This window comes from Talpa europaea (genome assembly GCF_964194135.1).
Source record: "Talpa europaea genome assembly, chromosome: 1".
NCBI lineage: Eukaryota > Metazoa > Chordata > Mammalia > Eulipotyphla > Talpidae > Talpa > Talpa europaea.
The window spans coordinates 77,049,959-77,068,788 of NC_140073.1; the positions used below are offsets into that span (position 1 = coordinate 77,049,959).

At 39.3% G+C, this 18,830-nt stretch overlaps 1 protein-coding gene across 7 annotated transcripts in view; it reads right to left on the bottom strand.

Annotated features, from left to right (window-relative positions):
- Positions 1–18,830, bottom strand: part of ACTR3 (actin related protein 3) — a gene marked incomplete at both ends in the record, with an annotated part of 56,255 nt that overhangs the window by 27,424 nt on the left and 10,001 nt on the right. For all 7 annotated transcript variants that reach the window (XM_084227674.1, XM_084227672.1, XM_084227676.1 and 4 more), the window contains one exon: positions 4,218–4,273. In XM_084227674.1, coding sequence (XP_084083800.1) covers positions 4,218–4,273 — 56 coding nt within the window. The remainder of the gene's footprint in view (positions 1–4,217; positions 4,274–18,830) is intronic.

Consider the following 18,830-nt stretch of genomic DNA (forward strand, 5'->3'; position numbering starts at 1 on the left):
AATGGACAGATCAATGAGACAAAAAATAAACAAAGACACTAGAGCTCCAAATAAAGACACAGAACTCATGGACTTAACAGACATCTATAGGACACTGCACCCAAAAAAATGCGAGTGCACATTTTTCTCAAGCGTGCATGGATCATTCTCCAGAATCGATGACATACTGGGCCACAAGACAAACATCAACAGATACATGAAGATCAAAATCATTTCAACTATCTTCTCCAATCATAAAGGCATCAAACTAGAAATAAATCATGAAAAGAAAACAAGGAACCCTCCCACTTCATGGAGATTGAAATCCACACTACTGGAAGACCACTGGACTAATGAGGAGATCAAAGAAGAAATTAAAAAATACTATGAGTTGAACAACAGGGAGGATACTACATTCCAGAATGTATGGGATGCAGTAAAAGCAGTAATAAGAGGAAAATATATAGCAATACAGGCTCACATAAAGAAATAAGAAAGAACTCAAAGAAACAACCTAATCTCACATCTCAAAGAGGTAGAAAAAGAACAAAAAAAAAAAAAAAAAAAAAAAACCCTAAAGCCAGTAGAAGAAAGGAAATAGTAAAAATCATAGCAGAAATAAATGAAATGGAAAATAAAAAAAGAATCCAAAAGATCAGTGAAATCAAAGTTGGTTCTTTCAAAAAAACAAACAAAATAGACAAACCTCTAGTCAGGCACACAGAGAAAAAAAAGGGAGAAAACACATATAAATAGGATTATAAATGAAAGAGGAGAAATCAAGACAGATTCAGCAGAAATCAAACGAATAATCAGAGATTACTATGAACACTTATATGCAAACAAATTCAACAACCTAGAAGAGATGGACAAATTCCTAGAACAATATACTCATCCAAAGCTGGACAAACTAAAAATAGAACAACTAAACAGACCAACTACAAGCAGCGAAATTGAGGCAAATCAAAGGTAAATCAAATCACTGAGGTAATCAAAGCACTCCCCAAAAACAAAAGCCCAGGTCCAGATGGCTTCACAAATGAATTCTACCAAACATTCAGCAGTGTATTAGTGCCTTTCGAAAAACTGAGAAAGAAGGAATACTACCAAATATGTTCTATGAAGCCAACATTACACTAATACCAAAACCAAACAAAGAAAGCACACAAAAAAGGAAATTACAATCTCCCTAATGAACACTGATACAAAAATCCTTGACAAAATCCTTGCCAACAGAATCCAAGGGATAGTACACCACAATCAAGTGGGATTCATCCCGGGGGCACAAGGACAGTTCAACATAAGAAAATCAATCAGTGTAATCCAACACATCAACAAAAAGAAAAATCAAAACCATATGATCATATCAATAGATGCTGAGAAAACATTCAACAAAGCCCAACATCCATTTATGATGAAGGCCCTTGAAATTCTCGGGATAGAAGAAACATATTTTAACATGATAAAAACCATATATGACAAACCCACTGCCAATATTATTCTCAATGGCAAAAAGCTGAAGGCCTTTCCTTTAAGATCAGGAACAAGACAAGGATGTCCTCTCTCACCACTGCTCTTCAATATAATACTGGAAGTCCTAGCCAGGGCAGTAAGACAAGAGAAAGACATACAAGGAATCCAAATAGGGAAAGAAGAAGTAAAACTATCATGATTTGCAGACAATATGATAACATATGTAGAGAACCCTAAAAACTCCACAGAAAAACTACTCAATATAATCAACCAGTTCAGTAAAGTAGCAGAATACAAAATCAACACACAAATCAGTAGCCTTCCAACACACAATCAAGCAACATAAAGAAGAAGAAATCAAGAAAACCATTCCTTTTATTATTGAACAATAAAAAACTAATACTTGGGAATAACCTAACAAAAGAGGTGAAGGACCTATACAAAGAAAATTATAAAACACTGCTCAAAGAAATAGAAGACAGGGCTTCCCCTGGTGGTGCAGCTGTTGAGCGCTGGGCTGCGAAGCTGCCCACAGCCTCTGCAGTGCCAGTTCAATCCCTGGCTGCCAGCAAGGGTCCCACATGGTGCGCAGACCTCTCCTGCAGCACCCGCTGCTCCCCTCAGCAGTGTATTTCGTCAGTCTGCCTGTTCTGCTCCCTGCTCTGGCTCTGGTGAATCCTCTCACCCACCCGCGACTCTGGCCTGTACCCCAGTTCTTATATAAATTAATAAAATAAATCTAAAAAAAAAAAAATAGAAGACACAAAGAAATGGAGAGACATGCCCTGCTCATGGATTGGAAGAATTAACATTATTAGAATGTCCATCCTACCAAAAGCAATATACAGATTCAACGCTATTCCAATAAAAATCTCAGTGACATTCTTCAAAGAAATAGAACAAATACCGATAAAACTCATATGGAACCACAAAAAAAAACACAAATAGCCAAAAGCCCTACTGATGAAAACAAAACAGAAAGGAGGTCATCACACTTCCAAACTTTAAGCTATACTACAAAGCCATAATAATAAAAACAGTTTGGTATTGGAACAAAAACAGACACACAGACCAATGGAACCGAATAGAGAGCCCAGAAATAAAACCACACTTATATGGACAACTGATCTTTGACAAAGGAGCAAAGAATATGCACTGGAACACGGACAGTTTGTTCAATAAATGGTGCTGGGAAAACTGGACCACCACATGCAAAAAAATGAAACTAGACTACCACCTCTCACCATACACAAAAATCAATTCAAAATGGATAAAAGACCTGGACATAAGACCTGAAACCATAAAATAAATAGAGGAAAATACAGGTAAAACACTACAAGACCTACATCGCAATAACATTTTTAAAGACTCATCACCCAAAGCAAAGACAGTCAAGGAAAAGATAAACAACTGGGATTACATCAAACTGAAAAGCTTCTGTACAGCAAAGAGACATTAACCAAAACAGAGAGACACCCCACTGATTGGGAAAAAAATCTTTAGACTCCATTCAACTGATAAGGGACTTATCACAAAGCTATACAAATAACTCACATAACTCAACAAAAACAAAGTGAACAATCCAGTCAAGAAATGGGCAGAAGAGCTTAAAACACATTTCTCCAAAGAGGGAATGCAAATAGCCAACAGGCATATGAAAGGGATGTTCAACATCCCTTATCATCAGGGAAATGCAAATCAAAACCACACTGAAATAACACCTTACACCAGTAAGAATGGCACATATCAAAAAACAAGCAACAACAAATGTTGGCAAGGATGCAGTGAAAAAGGAACTCTCCTACATTGCTGGTGGGAGTGCAAACTGGTCCAACCACTATGGAAAGCTGTCTGGAGGTTCCTCAGTCTACTAAAAATGGAGTTACCATATGACCCGGCAATTCCACTCCTAGGGATCTACCCAAAGGACACAAAAATATTGATTCAAAAGACCACCTGTACCCCTATGTTTACTGCAGCACTATTTACAATAGGTAAAACCTGGAAACAAACCAAATGCCCAACAAATAGATGACTGGATCAAGAAGATGTGGCCTATATACACAATGGAATATTATTCAGCTATCAAAAAAGATAAAATCATGCCATTCGCAGCAATGTGGATGGAGCTAGAAGGAATTATGATCAGTGAAATAAAACAGAAGGAAAAAGAAAAATATCGGATGGTTTCACTTATAGCAGGAATAAAGGGGAACCAAATAAGACATCAATGTAAAAAAAATAGTAACAGTACAAAACACAACAAAGTAAAAACAGGCACATAAATCAGAGACATACTGCAGGGGAGGAGGAGGGAGAGGGATCAGAGGGAAGGAGGGAGGAGCACAGGGGACTGAGGTGATGGTGCACGGTGCATTGGTGAAGGAAACTCTATGATGACTACACCTGAGGGGGTGGGGGGAAGCAAATATTGTTTCAAAATGAACAATTAAGTAGAAAAATAAAAATTAATTAAAAAAACTAGTCAACCCCATATACTGTTAACAGCAATGTCCTCAAAGCAGAAAATAGTTTTATCAATCCATTCATTTTTGTTTTTAAAAAAGAGGTATTTGGTAGATTTATTGATAAAACACAGCTGACAAGAAAAGTCGGAGGTGTGGAAATGTGGCCACACAGAACATAACAAACCATGTTTTTAAAGGACTAAATCTTACCAGTGTTAGAACTGATTATCTCTTTTATTTTAATTTTTAAGAAAAAGCTTTAAATCAGCTTATTTTTGACTTAAGAGAATTACTTACAGGAAGGAATGATAAACTGTGGTTCTGTGTTTCCGGCATATCCTAGTTTTGTGTATCTGCAAAACAAAAAGAATTTTAAGATTTTCACTAATAACTTATCAATTATGAATTCTTAGATTTCTATTTGTTATGAAATATTCCATAATGGGTAAATACACAAAATTCCATAGCTTCAATACATTTAAACATCTCTATTTTCAAAATTATAAATACCCGTTTTGAACCAAACATTCCATTTCTAGAATCTAATCCTATAGAGACATGCATACATGTGTGAAATAGCATAAAAGACCATTTGCTGCAGTCTTCTTTATAACAGCAAAAGTCTAGAAATAATCTAGGTAACCTTCAAATGAGAAACTAGTTAATATGCTAATTTCACACTATGATATATTATTCAGCTATTAAAAATGAGACTGAAAAAGCTTCTTATGTACTGATAAGGGATAATCTCAAACGCGTTGTTAATGAACAAAGCAAAGCAGGGAACAATGTTCCAAATATGTTCTATTTATATTAAAGTAAAAGAGAGAGGTAAGAACACATAAAATATACTTGACTGTTCAGACACTGAATATCTCTGGAACTGTATATAAAGAAATCATTAATTCTGGTTGCCTCCAAGGAAAGGAACTGAGCAGACAATGGGTAGAGATGAGAAAGTTTTTTTTTTTTTTTTTTGCTTATCACTGCATACTATTTAAATGCATTATTCAAAAATAACTAATTTTTCTGTTTTGTCATTTTGCTTTCTTTTAGTCCCAAAATTAAGCTCAAGAATTGAGAGTGGGGGCCTCCCTGGTGGCACAGGGGTTAAAAGTCTCAGCACTCTCAAGCTATCACCAGCCACTGCTATGAGTTCCATCCCAGGCCAGGGAGCTGACCCACGTGGCACAGCAGCCATCTCCTGCCTGGCTGCTGCTCCCCTCAGAAGTATAATTCAGTAGATTCTCCTGTTCTGTCCCCACTCTGTCTCTGGGGAATCCTCTCATGCCTCGCACCTCTGGCCTACACCCCAGTTCTTAGATGCATAAATAAATCTTTTAAAAAATATAGTGTGTGAAATGGAAATCACTATTAAAAATAAGGGGAAAGGGCCTCCCCTGGTGGCGCAGCGGTTGAGCGCTGGGCTGTGAGGCTGTCCACAGCCTCTGCAGCGCCAGTTCGATTCCCAGCGGTCAGCGAGGGTAACACATGGCACGCAGACCTCTCCTGCAGCGCCCGCTGCTCCCCTCAGCAGTGTGTTTCATGAGTCTGCCTGTTCTGTTCCCCACTCTGTCTCCGGTGAATTCTCTCACCCTCCCATGCTTCTGACTGTACCCAATGCTTGTGTAAATAAACATCTTAAAAATAAATAAATAAATAAATAAATAAATAAAAATAAGGGGAAAACATGAACTGCTCAAAATGCAATACTGCTCTACTAACTAAACCCTTCAAAGATCCCCCACTGTCCCTATTTAAAAAACAAAGATACATAATTTTGCAAGACATACTGAAGCACCCGTTCATGAAGTCTTTCTTGATCATTTTCACTATTAGTTACCCTTCCCTCTTAATAAATAATAAACATATATATGTCCCTATATTGCTATTTTTATCTGTGTGTGTATCCTCTCCCAAATTTGATAAGATATTTGAAGGAGAAATCATATTACAGTACAAACTCTCTTAAGAACCCTCCCATTTAACAAGTTCAACAGATTAATCAATAACCCATTCCTGGTCAAGTTGCATAGCTTAACATTATTCAACAATAAGTTTTTCCAAAGCAAACCAAAGGATTTCATGTACTCAAAGTGTAACAGGGTGGTCCCCAGGAAAGGGGGAGGCTTCGGATTTCCTGCCCCACCCAAAAAGGAAGGTGGAGCTGAGCAGAGAGAGAAGCTGCAGAGGAGACTGAGGAAGGAAGGAGCGGGATGGAGCCAGAGGGGGACCTGGAGGCGGCACATGGAGCCAAGAGACACGTGAAGAAACACTTGCCGTTTGGCCATGGACTGGGTAACACAGATGTGGGTGAGACCCATGGGGAGGTGACAATGGCGGTTTTTGTCTTGATTTTGAGTTTGCGCTTTTCCTTCCAGACTTGTCTGGTTGTTTCTGATCCTTTTCTGTGGGTCCCCACTGGAAGACGCTTTAGACTTGTGGCAGGCTTTAGGGCCTTGCTCTGGGCCAATCCCATATGGATGGACTTTTACCCATGAGGGTTCAGGTAACTTTGGGTGCTTGATTTAGAAACTATATTGTTTGCTAATTGTATTAAAGTTCCTTCCCATTAAAGTCTCATGTTTTGTGTTGATGCGGCGGATGGCAGAACCTATTTAGAGCAGGCAGGTTTGCAGGGTCTGGGATGCCCCTCTCCCTGGCCTATAACAGATTTGGTGCCCAATGTGATTTAGGACAGAGCATCCATGGTTAGTCGGCCCCATGGGGAAACTGGGCTTCCCTATGGCCATATAATAAGGGCAAATGTGATTTTTGGTTTCTCTAGTGTGTTTGTTTCATATGTAGATTTGCTGTTGAAAAACTGGCTTGGACTTTGTGAAGATTCTGTGTGTCCGTGTGTAGTCTGTCTGTAGTGACTTGCTAAGAGATTTGATTTTGTGGAAATTGTTTTGTGCAACAGTTTTATTCAAAAGATTAGGTAGTACATTGGACCATGTGGCCAGATCAAAGATGGCGTCTGAGGCCACTTGGCAGGCTCTTGTAAAACTCAGAGGTTCTTGTTGGACTTTGGACCTTTTTTCTTTTTGTGATCTCTGGTGTCTCATTAACATTCCCAAAGGCAATAATGATTCTTCAGTGATATGTTGTATTGTCTTCGACTACTTCCTGACCTCTGCCTAAGGGGTTTTGCAAGCCAACTGTGCAGCAGTGGTGTTCAAATTACCAAATGTATGCCTGGGTGTTAAGGAAAGAGTAGCCCTAAGCAGTAAATGGTAACTGCTGTTAGCCTTGATGGATTTTTGGAGATAACTTTGATTTTTACAAAGTCTGGATCAGAAAAATTAAAAAGATTTGGTCTAAGTCTAAAAAGATTTACTGCTGTAAATTTTGTCTACACTACTTGTTTTGGACATGTTTGCCATTTGAATCCTAAATTTGTTCAATTGCTGGTATAAGATTCTAAGTTTCTGCTCCCTACTAAGGAAGATCTGCTGTGTAAAGCACCCTTTATGGTACATCATGTAACTGTACCAAGTTTTCATACCTGTGTTGCTGTTCCTCCCTAGTGTGGGGGAGGTGTAATCTGTGCTTTGATCTTAAATCTGCCCTTTCAGCTTCTGCCCCAGAGTGGCTAACACAAGTAAGATGACTCCTTTTAATTGAAAGTTAATTGTTAATATTTTGATTTTGCTTTTTCAGGTTCTTTTCCAGAAAACCCAAGTATTGCCTGCTTGGTGGCTAACAAGAGATGACTCCTTTTGCTTAAAAGATAACTTGATTTTGCTTTTTCAGCTTCTGTACAGGATACCCCAGGATTGGCTTCTAATAAAAAGGCTTGAACACTGAAAAACCCTAGTGATAAACAAGGTCATGTAACTCTTGTGATTAATAAAACTTTTTCTTCCTATTTCCAAAGCCTTAGATTTGTAGGATGACAACAGGAACCTGTGACTTCTGCCATCTACACTCCACATATTTTTGGATTTCTGCCATCAACACTCCACATTGTCTATATGTTCTATGTCTGTATGTCCTGTGTCTAACTGTCTTAGCCTCTAGAAGTTGAAAAATTGGTATACATGGTGCCTAGAGATATTGGGGGGAAAGTCTCCAGTTATTAGGAAAAACTAAAGGTTTGATTATCAACATTGTATTACTGAACTAAGCCGGTGTCTTCATAGAGATTGAATATTGTTGTTGCTGTTGTTTTCTGATGTTTATGGCAAAGCTTCCCAGAAATCTAAAGTCAAGTAAAAATTTGGTAGCCTGTCATTTAGTTGATCTAAGGAAATTTTGTGGAACCTCAGTAGAGCTCCTGAGACACTCCACAAAGTTAATCCCTTTCCTCCTGGGAAAGGCATTAGATGAATTTGTCCTATTTGGCTTACTTAGTACAGTACAACTAGAAGGAAGAAGCATTGTCACTTGGGAAAATGGTAAAACTTTGACATGTACAGAAATGTTAACATTGGTTTTCTAAACGTGTATAAAACCTCTCAGTGCTTGACATGTATGTAAACTGTCAGTGGTGATTGTCACCTTGTAATATTGTATACTTCAATTGCTTGGTATCTACAGAAACTTTCTAAAAAACAGGGGAGAAAGGCCTCAACAGATTCCTATTGATGGAACTTTTGAAGGGTAAAAAAAAAAAATTCTTTGTCTCAGTTTGGGTGTGTTTCAGCAATGAGCTTAAGCAGTTTTCTCCCTAGCTTGAGTTCTTTCAGCTTTTTTCCAGCCTTGACTTTCAGTAGCCTTTTCCCGTTAAATATTACCACCAGTTGTATAAACATAAATAATTTGATAAAAACCTGGTATATGGCACATGATTTTACTTTTGTATTCATATGTGGGTGGTTTGCAAGCCATCCCTGCTTTGGGGCTGTTTTTCTGGTAGAGAGAGAGAGAGAGAGAGTGGGTGTGTGTGCATGCTCACACAAGTGCCACTGCTTACACTGTTACTTCTCTGAGGGCTAGATGTTCTACTACACCTATTGAGAATATGCAACAACAAATTGAGACTCTTGATTTATCTATTAAGAATATGAGGGATAAAAACTGTTTTGAGTCAGCTTTTAAAAGTATGCAGGACCAGATACAGGCTGCCCTCCATAAAGTGGTTGTGGCAGAGGCTTGGCTGATGGCACGGAAAAGGGATAAACTTTCCCCTTCCCAAGAGGACTGCAAGAGGGCAGAGTTAGAAGAAGAGGAGTATCATTTGTTAAACACCTTAAACACATCAGGACAAAGTCCTCTGAGTGTCAAGGCCCCTCCTGCGCAGAATCCTGAAGCTTCACAGCCTCCACTGCCCTCATGGGAAGACACAAAATCCGCCATTGTCACCTCCCCACGGGTCTGTCACCCAGTCCACGAACAAAAGACAAGTATAGTTTCTTCAAGTATCTCTCGGCTCCATGTGCCTCCTCCAGGTCTCCTGGCTCTCCATCCTGCTTCCTGCTTCAGTCTCCTCTGCAGCTTCTTCTCTCTCTGCAGGAAACCTGAAACCTCCCCCTTTCCTGGAGACCACCCTGTTACAAAAGCAGCTAATGCGCAACCAAAACAGGTAAGCTCTTCCCCAAAACTCAAAATAACTATACATAGTAGAGCAACCGTATAAACGTATCATAGCTTGTCATTTCTACATGTGTAACATACCAAAATAATAATTTTCTAAATTTGAGGGACAATAGCCAAGTATATTAATATTCTATGGCCTTCAATTTAAAAAAGATTTGGGAAAAAGAACAGAAATAACACATTGGAGCTGGCATAGCCTCTGTGGAAAATAGTATGGAGATTTCTCAAGAAAATAAAAATAGAAATTCCATTTGACCCCATAATATCAGCTATTAAGTATATTCCTGTTATTTTTCCAAATAACAGGAAAAACCTAATACAAAAAGATATCTACACCTATGTACACAGTAGCACTATGTTTACAACTGCCAAATCATGGAATCAAACCAAGTACCTTTCAAAAGATGAATGAGTAGAAAAACTGTGGAGCAGATATTCTGTGGAATATTACACAGCTAAGAAGACAAAATGTGGGATCAAATGGACAGATCTTGAGGTGACTATCCTGACTGAGATCAGCCAAAAGTGAAAGACAGATTTCAATGGTGTTACTCATCTACAAAATATAACTACCCCAAAAACAAGTACATAGAAACAATAGAAGAAATAGCTTTGACTTGGCAAAAAGAAATAATGGTTAACAGAGGGAATCGGGTAGAAGGCAAAGGGGATAGAACAGGGAGGCAGATGGGCATGTGTGGCTTGGGAAAAAATAAAATTTCAATAATATTCCAAACAACAAAATCCTGTCAAATCTGTATACACTTGATACAGACCACTAAATTACTGCATTTGATTACTATCAAAGAACATGATTATTTCCACCAATCTTTAAGGTTAACTTTAAAATTTGTTTAGCCTCTAAAATTAATGTGGCTCCTGGCTCAAAAATAATGTCTGTAGTATGAAATAAAATCCACAAATAGAAGTAGTCATACCCTAAAATCTACAAATGACTTGCTGTGTTAAACTGGACCCTCAAAAATGTCAAATTTTCTGTAGTGGAGAAAGAGTAAAATGCTAGATGACAAACTAAGAATTTAACTCTTAAAACACTGGCTCTTTTAGGGCCTCCCTGGTGGCACAAGGGGTTAAGACGCAACCTATGAAGCTATCCACAGCCACTGCAGCACAAGTTCAATCCCTGGCCAGGTAGCAACCCACATGGCGCAGATCTTCCCTGCCTTGCCTGCTGCTCCCCTCAGCAGTGTATTTCGTCAGTCTGCCTGTTCTGTTCCCCACTCTGTCTCTGGTGAATCCTCTCGCCCTCCCGTGTATCTGGCCTATACCCCGGTCCTTGTATGAATAAATAAATCTTTAAAAAAAAAAAAAGGAACAGAATCCAGAAATAAACCCTCCTGTATATGGTCAAGTGATTTTTAAGTAGCATGCCATGCCATAACCATTCAAATGAGGAAAGGATAGTCTTTTCAACAAATGGTGATGAGAAAAGTATATATTTGTACATAAAAGAAGAATCTTTATCTTACACTGCCACATATAAAAATTACCTCAACACATTAAGAACATTAAAAAAAAATTCTTAGAGGATTTGGCAATGGCTTTTTGCATGACACTAAAAGCACAGGCAACAACAAAAAGAATAAATTGAACATCAAAATTAACTTTTGTGCAAAAAAGGACATTAACTAAAGAGTGCAGAGGCATAGAAAGGGAGAAAAATACTTGTAAATCATATATCTGATAAAGAGTTAATATTCAGCATATAAAGGACTCCTACTCACCAACCAGAAAATTCAATTAAAATATGGGCAGGAACGAAAATAGACATTTCTCCAAAGATGTAAAAGGCCAATAAGCACACAAAAAAATGCTCAGCATCATTATTAAAGGATATGCAAATCAAAACCAAAATGAGATACCACTTAGTACCCAATAGGATGGCTATTACCAAAAATAAAAAGCAGAAGACAACAAAGATCAGTGAGAACGTAGAGTTTGGGAGCCCTTAACAACAATGCTAGTGGGAAAGCAAAACGGTACAATCAAAATTATGCTATCTAAACCTAAGTTTAGGGAACACATAAGGACAAAATATTACACACCAAGGAAAAAAGATAAACAGAAAATCTCCCCATATAAAAAATCTACAATGCTGATATTGACTAGCAAGATGGGGAAAGGATTTGGACAAGGGAATATAGTAAAGAAGAGATATGAAAAGCATTTTTGAAGTTATCAAAGACTTGGTGACTAGAAAAGTATTAGTGGAAATAAAAGCATGCCTGGACTGACATAAATGAATGGTTTTAAAAAAAAAGTTTTATACAAGAAGTTGTTAGTCTATCATGGTTATGATTATCTCCAGAGAAAAAGTGGATTTGAGAATAGTCATAAATATTGTTCACTTTAAAAATCAAGGAGATGAAATAATCACAACAGAATGTTAGCAGGTAATAATTCCAATAAAAATAGGCATTTGTTACATATTATTATAGTTTTCTAAAAGAAATTCAGTTATGGAAATAATGGTTTTAATAAAATCAGCTTGTGCTTAATATATAAAAACATCTCTCGTATTAAATATTATTTTTAACTACAAATTCAAATGTTGACTTAAAGTATGTAGTTGTCAATGAGTATTTTTTTTTAAAGATTTATTTATTTATTTATACAAGCACTGGGTACAGTCAGAAGCACGGGAGGGTGAGAGAATTCATCAGAGCCAGAGCAGGGAGCAGAGCAGGCAGACTGTCGAATTACACTGCTGAGGGGAGCAGCGGGTGTGGCAGGAGAGGTCTGCGCGCCATGTGGGACCCTCGCCAGCCGGCCGGGGATAGAACCGGTGTTACAGAGGCCGCAGGCAGCTTCACAGCACAGCGCTCAACCGCTGCACCAACGGGGAGGCCCGTATTTTTACTTAATAAAATGCCTCTATTTCTTTGTTATGAAAAACATCTCACAACAAAAGGCTATCTGAAGATTCCAATGTGTTACTGATACTAAACCACTAAATGGGCACAAAATCTTCAAAAAAAATTGGCACATTTCAAAAAGAAACTGGAATTACAAATAACTATAATGAAAATCATTTCAGAAAAATAACAAGCATATACTGAGGTTATGACATTGAACACAGAGTATATCTACAGCCTATGTAGCAATGGAACTAGAATTTTAACTTTCAAAGCTTCAACAATGTTAAGCCATCTAACAAAGTCAATAACATGCCCTAGAACTTTAGGATGAAATGAATCTTAATGATCTTGTGCAATCCTTTTTCCAAAATTTCTTGGTATTAACAACCACTAACATAAAGGCATCTACCTCAATATAATCAATTTTACCACTACCATATCATCAAAGCACAGCAGAGAAGGTAGTTATATAATAAGAATGTAATTATCAAATTTTAAATGAAAAGGGAGGCCTGCAAAGGAACCACAATGCTTTCCTTTATAATACCCAATTCTCAGCTACTTTTCTTTGACTTCTAGTGTCAGGAATGTTTAGAGCAAAAATGCAATGGCTAATTCAAAGGGATTATTAGCTATAAAGATAACTAGTAATTGTCTAAAAAGCGTATTCAGGGACCTCCTTGGTGGCCCAGGTGTTAACAAAGCGCTAGCAAATGATAGCCAGCCACTGCAATTTGAGTTCCATTCCCAGCCAGGAGATAACCCACATGGCACAGGAGACCTCTCCTGTCTCGCCCACTGCTACCCTTAAAAGTGTATTTCAGGGCCTCCCCGGTGGCGCAGCGGTTGAGCGCTGGGTTGCGAAGCTGCCCGCAGCTTCTGCAGCGCCGGTTCGATCCCCGGCTGCTCCTTGGCCAACGGAGGAGGGTCCCGCATGGCGCGCAGAACTCTCTTGCCGCCCGCTGCTCCCCTCAGCAGTGTACTTCGGTCCGTCTGCCTGCTCTGCTCCCCGCTCTGGCTCTGGTGAATTCTCTCACCCTCCCACGCTCCTGACTGTACCCAGTGCTCGTATAAATAAATAAAGAAATCTTTAAAAAAAAAAAAAAGTGTATTTCAGCAGACTCCTCTTCTGCGCCCCACTCTGTCTCTGGTGAATCTTCTCATCTCCCCACACCTGTGGCCCACACCCCAGTTTTTTTTTTTTTAATTTTTTTTTTTAATTTTTTTTAAGAGGCATGTTTTTTTTTATTTATTTATGATTTTTATTTACTTGTTTTGTTTGTTTTGTTTATACATGCACTGGGTACAATAAGAAGCGTGGGAGGGTGAGAGAATTCACCAGAGCCAGAGCGGGGAGCAGAGCAGGCAGAAGGACCGAAGTACACTGCTGAGGGGAGCAGCGGGCGGCAGGAGAGGTCTGCGCGCCATGTGGGACCCTCCTCCGGTGGCCGGGGAGCAACCGGGGATCGAACCGGCGCCACAGAGGCCGCGGGCAGCTTCGCAACCTAGTGCTCAACCGCTGCGCCACCAGGGAGGCCCCACACCCCAGTTTTTATATGCATAAATAAACCTTTAAAAATAAAATAGGGCCTCCCCTGGTGGCGCAGCGGTTGAGGGCTGGGCTGCGAGGTTGCCCGTAGCCTCTGCAGCACCGGTTTGTTCCCCGGCCACCAGCGAGGGTCCCACAAAAAAACAAAAAAAAAACCCCAAACAAACAAAAAATAAATAAAAGTGTATTTAATCCCCTCTAATATAATTCTCATTACATAAAAGTCAGTATTTAACCTGACACAAAAAAAGACTGATAGACAACTGAGTGGAAGAATCTGGAGAAACAACATTCTTCCAGTCCTTTTAGGTCTCAAATTTAACATGCAACTCCATACAAGCAGGAGGAAAGAACATGGACATTAGAATTTAAAAAAAAAAAAAAAAAGTGAAATGCTTGTTTCACCATTATTAGAAAGTAACCATAGACTTTATTCCTAATGGATAAAGAATAAAACTTGAATTCAGGGCCTCCCTAGTGGTGTGGAGGGTTGAGCGCAGCGCTGTGAAGTTGTCTGCAGCCTCTGCAGGGCATGTTCGATTCCCATCCGGCCGGGGAAAAACCCACATGGCGTGGCAGACCTCTCCTGTTATGCCTGCTGCTCCCCTCAGCAGTGTATTTCGGTCCATGTCCCTGTTCTGCTCCCCGGTCTGTCTGGTGAATCCTCTCACCCTCCCATACCTCTGGCCTGTACCCCAGTTCTTGTATAAAAATAAATCTAAAAACAAAAACAACTTGAATTCAGGAGGCTGTCATGAGGATTAAAAAGGTAATAGTGGAGGGCCTCCCTGGTGGTACAAGGGGTTAAGATGCAACCTATGAAGCCCAGCCAGGGAGCTACCCACATGGCACAGTAGACCTCTCCTGTTTTGCCTGCTGCTCCCCTCAGCAGTGTATTTCAGTAGATCTGCCTGTTCTGCTCCCCACTCTGTCTCTGGTCTATCTTCTCACTCCCCCTGCCCCACACCTCTGGCCTGTACCCCAGTTCTTTTTTTTTTTTTTTTTAATTTTCTAGAGGCATGCCTTATTTATTTATTTATTTATTTATTATTTGTTTGTTTGGTTTATACATGCACTGGGTACAGTCAGAAGCGCGGGAGGGCGAGAGAATTCACCAGAGCCAGAGCGGGCAGCAGAGCAGGCAGAAGGACCGAAGTACACTGCTGAGGGGAGCAGCGGGCGGCAGGAGAGGTCTGCACACCATGTGGGACCCTCCTCCGGTGGCCGGGGAGCAGCCGGGGATTGAACCAGCACCGCAGAGGCTGCGGGCAGCTTCGCAACCCAGCGCTCAACCGCTGCGCCACCGGGGAGGCCCTACCCCAGTTCTTGTATGCATAAATAAATAAATCTTTAAAAAAAAAAAGTTAATAGCCGATAGATAGTACTTACTAAATATTCAGTCAATAAATAGTTCCTTCCGTAGATTTATTCCCTTTAGCCACAGGACTTCATTTTTACTATATCCATTCCTGTAATTATTCTTTCAAACTCTTGTCAATGTTTTCCCACTCTCTTTGCTACCACACCAGTCCAACTGTCCACCATTAAAGACATAGATTACAGAACTCAGTACTTGCCCTATGAAAGAAATCAGTCACAAATGGACACACAAACTATACGATGCCATTTATATGAAAAGACCAGAATAGAAAAATCCATGAGAACAGGTAGAAAATTAGTGATTTCCAGGAGTTGAGGATAGGGAGAATGGAGAGCTGACAGTTAATGGGTATGAGGTTTCTTTTTCGGGTAATGAAATATCCTAAAATTGTGGAGACTGTTACACAATCTTGTGAATATACTAAAAATCACTCAATTACACATTTTTTGTGGTGTATATTTATACCCCAATAGAGCTGTATAAAACAAAATACTAGACTCAGACTAACTGCATACCTTTATCAATCTTTTGCTTAATGATCTATACAATCTACTGCCCATCAAATTAATTCCAAACCACACTGCCACACTTAAAATCCTTCTGAAATGAGATACAATATAAATAAATAAATGTAAACTATTTGCTGTCCCAAAGCTCCCAAAAGAAACATCTCAATTTAGTAATCTAAGTGGAACCTCCACTCCTTTCTGACTTCCCTTCATCAATAAAATATTCATTGGGTTTTATTAAATACTGTCCATGTGGCCATAACTTGAAGAGGATGAACAAAAAAGATATCCCGTGATCACAAGAGCTTTCAACTTAGTTTACATGGATAGTCTTTCTTCCCTTCCATCTCTCATATTCTATTTATATTTTTCCAGGATTTGATCAAATTCAGCTCCTTCATAAATTATCCTCCAAATACCACAACGCTTACATAATATCAACAGTCAGCTTGTTAAAGAAGGCCACCCATTTTGAAAGCAGGAGATAAATTCCCTATGTGAAAGTTACCCTCTCTGTTTCAGAAAGAGAAAAGGTATCCTTATCACCAGAGACAGGAAGTTTGTAAAAATAAACTATATTTCTTCACTAATCTATGACTCCAAGCCCTTTGTTTTACCAATTCTTATTTGTCAGTTATTATTTCTTTGCCTACAAGGTATAAAAGCTACCTACTTATAGTCATTTTGGGGGCTCTAATAATTTGGAGGGTCTAGTATGTTCCAAATTAAATGTTTCCTCCTGTTAATCTTTCTTACGTCAATTTAGTTGTTACCCCAAAGACCCAGAAGGGAAATGTTTTCCTCTCTCACATAAGTAATAGATTTATTTCAATGTTCTTATGTATCAATTATACTATAACTGCCATTAAAATTGTTTACTCTATGCCAATTATTTTACTATATGCTTATAGTATCTTTTTTTTAAGAGATTTATTTATACAAGAACCAGGGTACAGGCCAGATGTGCAGGACAGTGAGAGGATTTACCAACCAGAGACAGAGCAGGGAACAGAACAGGCCGACTGATGAAATACACTGCTGAGGGGAGCAGCAGGCGAGACAGGAGAAGTCTGCTGCACCGTGTGGGATTCACGCCAGCCAGCAGGGATTGAACCCGTGCTGCAGAGGCTGTGGACAGCTTCACAGTGCGGCGCTCAACCACCAGCGCCACCAGGAAGGCCCTTATATAGTATCTCTTAACCTTTTTCCTAACTCTGGAAAATGGATGTCCTATCTTGTGTTCAGTTATCAGGAGACTGCAGATCAGAGAGGAAACTACTTCAAAGAAACAGTGGAGTCAAATATCTGTATCAGCCTTGAAAATGTATTCTTTTGTATTGTCTCTCTTCTCTGAGACATGAGAAGTTACGCGTAACGTAAAACCATAGAAAAAAATAACAGTACAGTTTATCATGCTGGTTATGTGATCTTCACCAAGTAATTTACACAATCTCCTTGTCACTGTTTCATTCATAAAAAAAGAGTATTATGCTCTATTTTATGGATGCACATACCTCATAGACAGGCTTAGGTATCAAATTACTATATGCAAAGTGTCTAGCACACAGTACGAATTAGATTAACTGCTGGCTATTATTTTCATCCTCACAATTCACCATAGTGAAGTTGTTATAGAGCAGCCCCGATATTGAACGGGTTCCTGGCTGTGGGTCCTCACCCGCGCGCTTACAAGGGACTTATTACTACTCCACTACAGACACACACAAAAGGTTAATAAAAGGTTTATTTACAAGGGAAAAGGAAATAAGGAAAATGTACAACTCAGGGAGAAAATAGGAAATAAAGTCTTTAATGCGTCCTACCCGATCCCACGACCTGGAAACCCAAAGTCACTCTCAGAGCTGGCTGGAAGCTGCGAGCTGGCGGAGAGCCAAAATGGGGGGTCCCCCAAAGCCCACGTGTCTGCCTTTATATCAACCTGGCTGCTTAACCCCACCCTCAGGTCCCAGCCACCTTCCCTTTGGTGGTGATGGGATTTGGAGTTCCCAGTGTCTTTGGCTTTGGCTTTGGGTGGGGGTGGAGTCCATAAAGCCTATATGGAATTAGCTTTAGGACATCCTTTTTCCCTTACAAAGTCATCAAATACATTTCCTATTTCCACTGAAGAACTTATAGACCTCCATAATCTATTTCCAACTTATCTTCTTAATTTAATTCACCTCAAAAAGCATTTACTGAACACCCAGCATATATCAGATTCTTTACTTCCCTGTGCCATATCAAACACTTCACCATATCAAGCCTATACATCCAAATTCAACTACTTTTCCCACCTTACTTTTCTTCCCAACACCAATCTCTTGCCAGGTAAACCAGTCTTATTTCTGCTTATGAACACTTTACTCATCCTTAGGCCTACTTCAGTTATTACCTTTCCGCTGGGAAGCCTTTCACATCATTTATCATATCGTTAAAATTATTTGCGTACATGTGAGTTTACTAAAGTCACCATTTCCTATGCATCCTTATAATCCCCACAACAAAGTATTGTGAAAGTATTACTTTGCATAGATAATACTTACTAAATATATAATGAAAACCAATTTTTTCAACTATAAACCAACTAAAAGTATAAGCTATTTCCTCCCTTCCTATTTATGTGCATGCCAGTATCTTCAGGGGAGGAAAATGAGTGAAACTAATTATTTCAATTATAATGCAGGCTTACTATTGAAGAAAAAAAAAAAAAAAAAACAAACTTTTGGGCCTCCCTGGTGATGCAGGAGTTAAAGGCTCAGCACTATCAAGCTATCATCAGTCACTGCAGGTATGAGTTCCATCCCTAAAGAGGAATCTAACCCACATGGAGCAGCAGACCTCTCCTGTCCTGCTGGCTGCTCCCCTTGAGGTGTATTTCAGTACATTGGTCTGTTCTGTTCTCCACTTTGCTTTAGTGAATCATCTCATCCCCTCCCCCACACCTCTGGCCTAGACCCCAGTTCTTATGTGCATAAATAAAAATAAATCTTAAAAAAAAAAAACTTTTAAGAAACAGCCTGCCATATCACCACTTATCAAATATGACCTTAT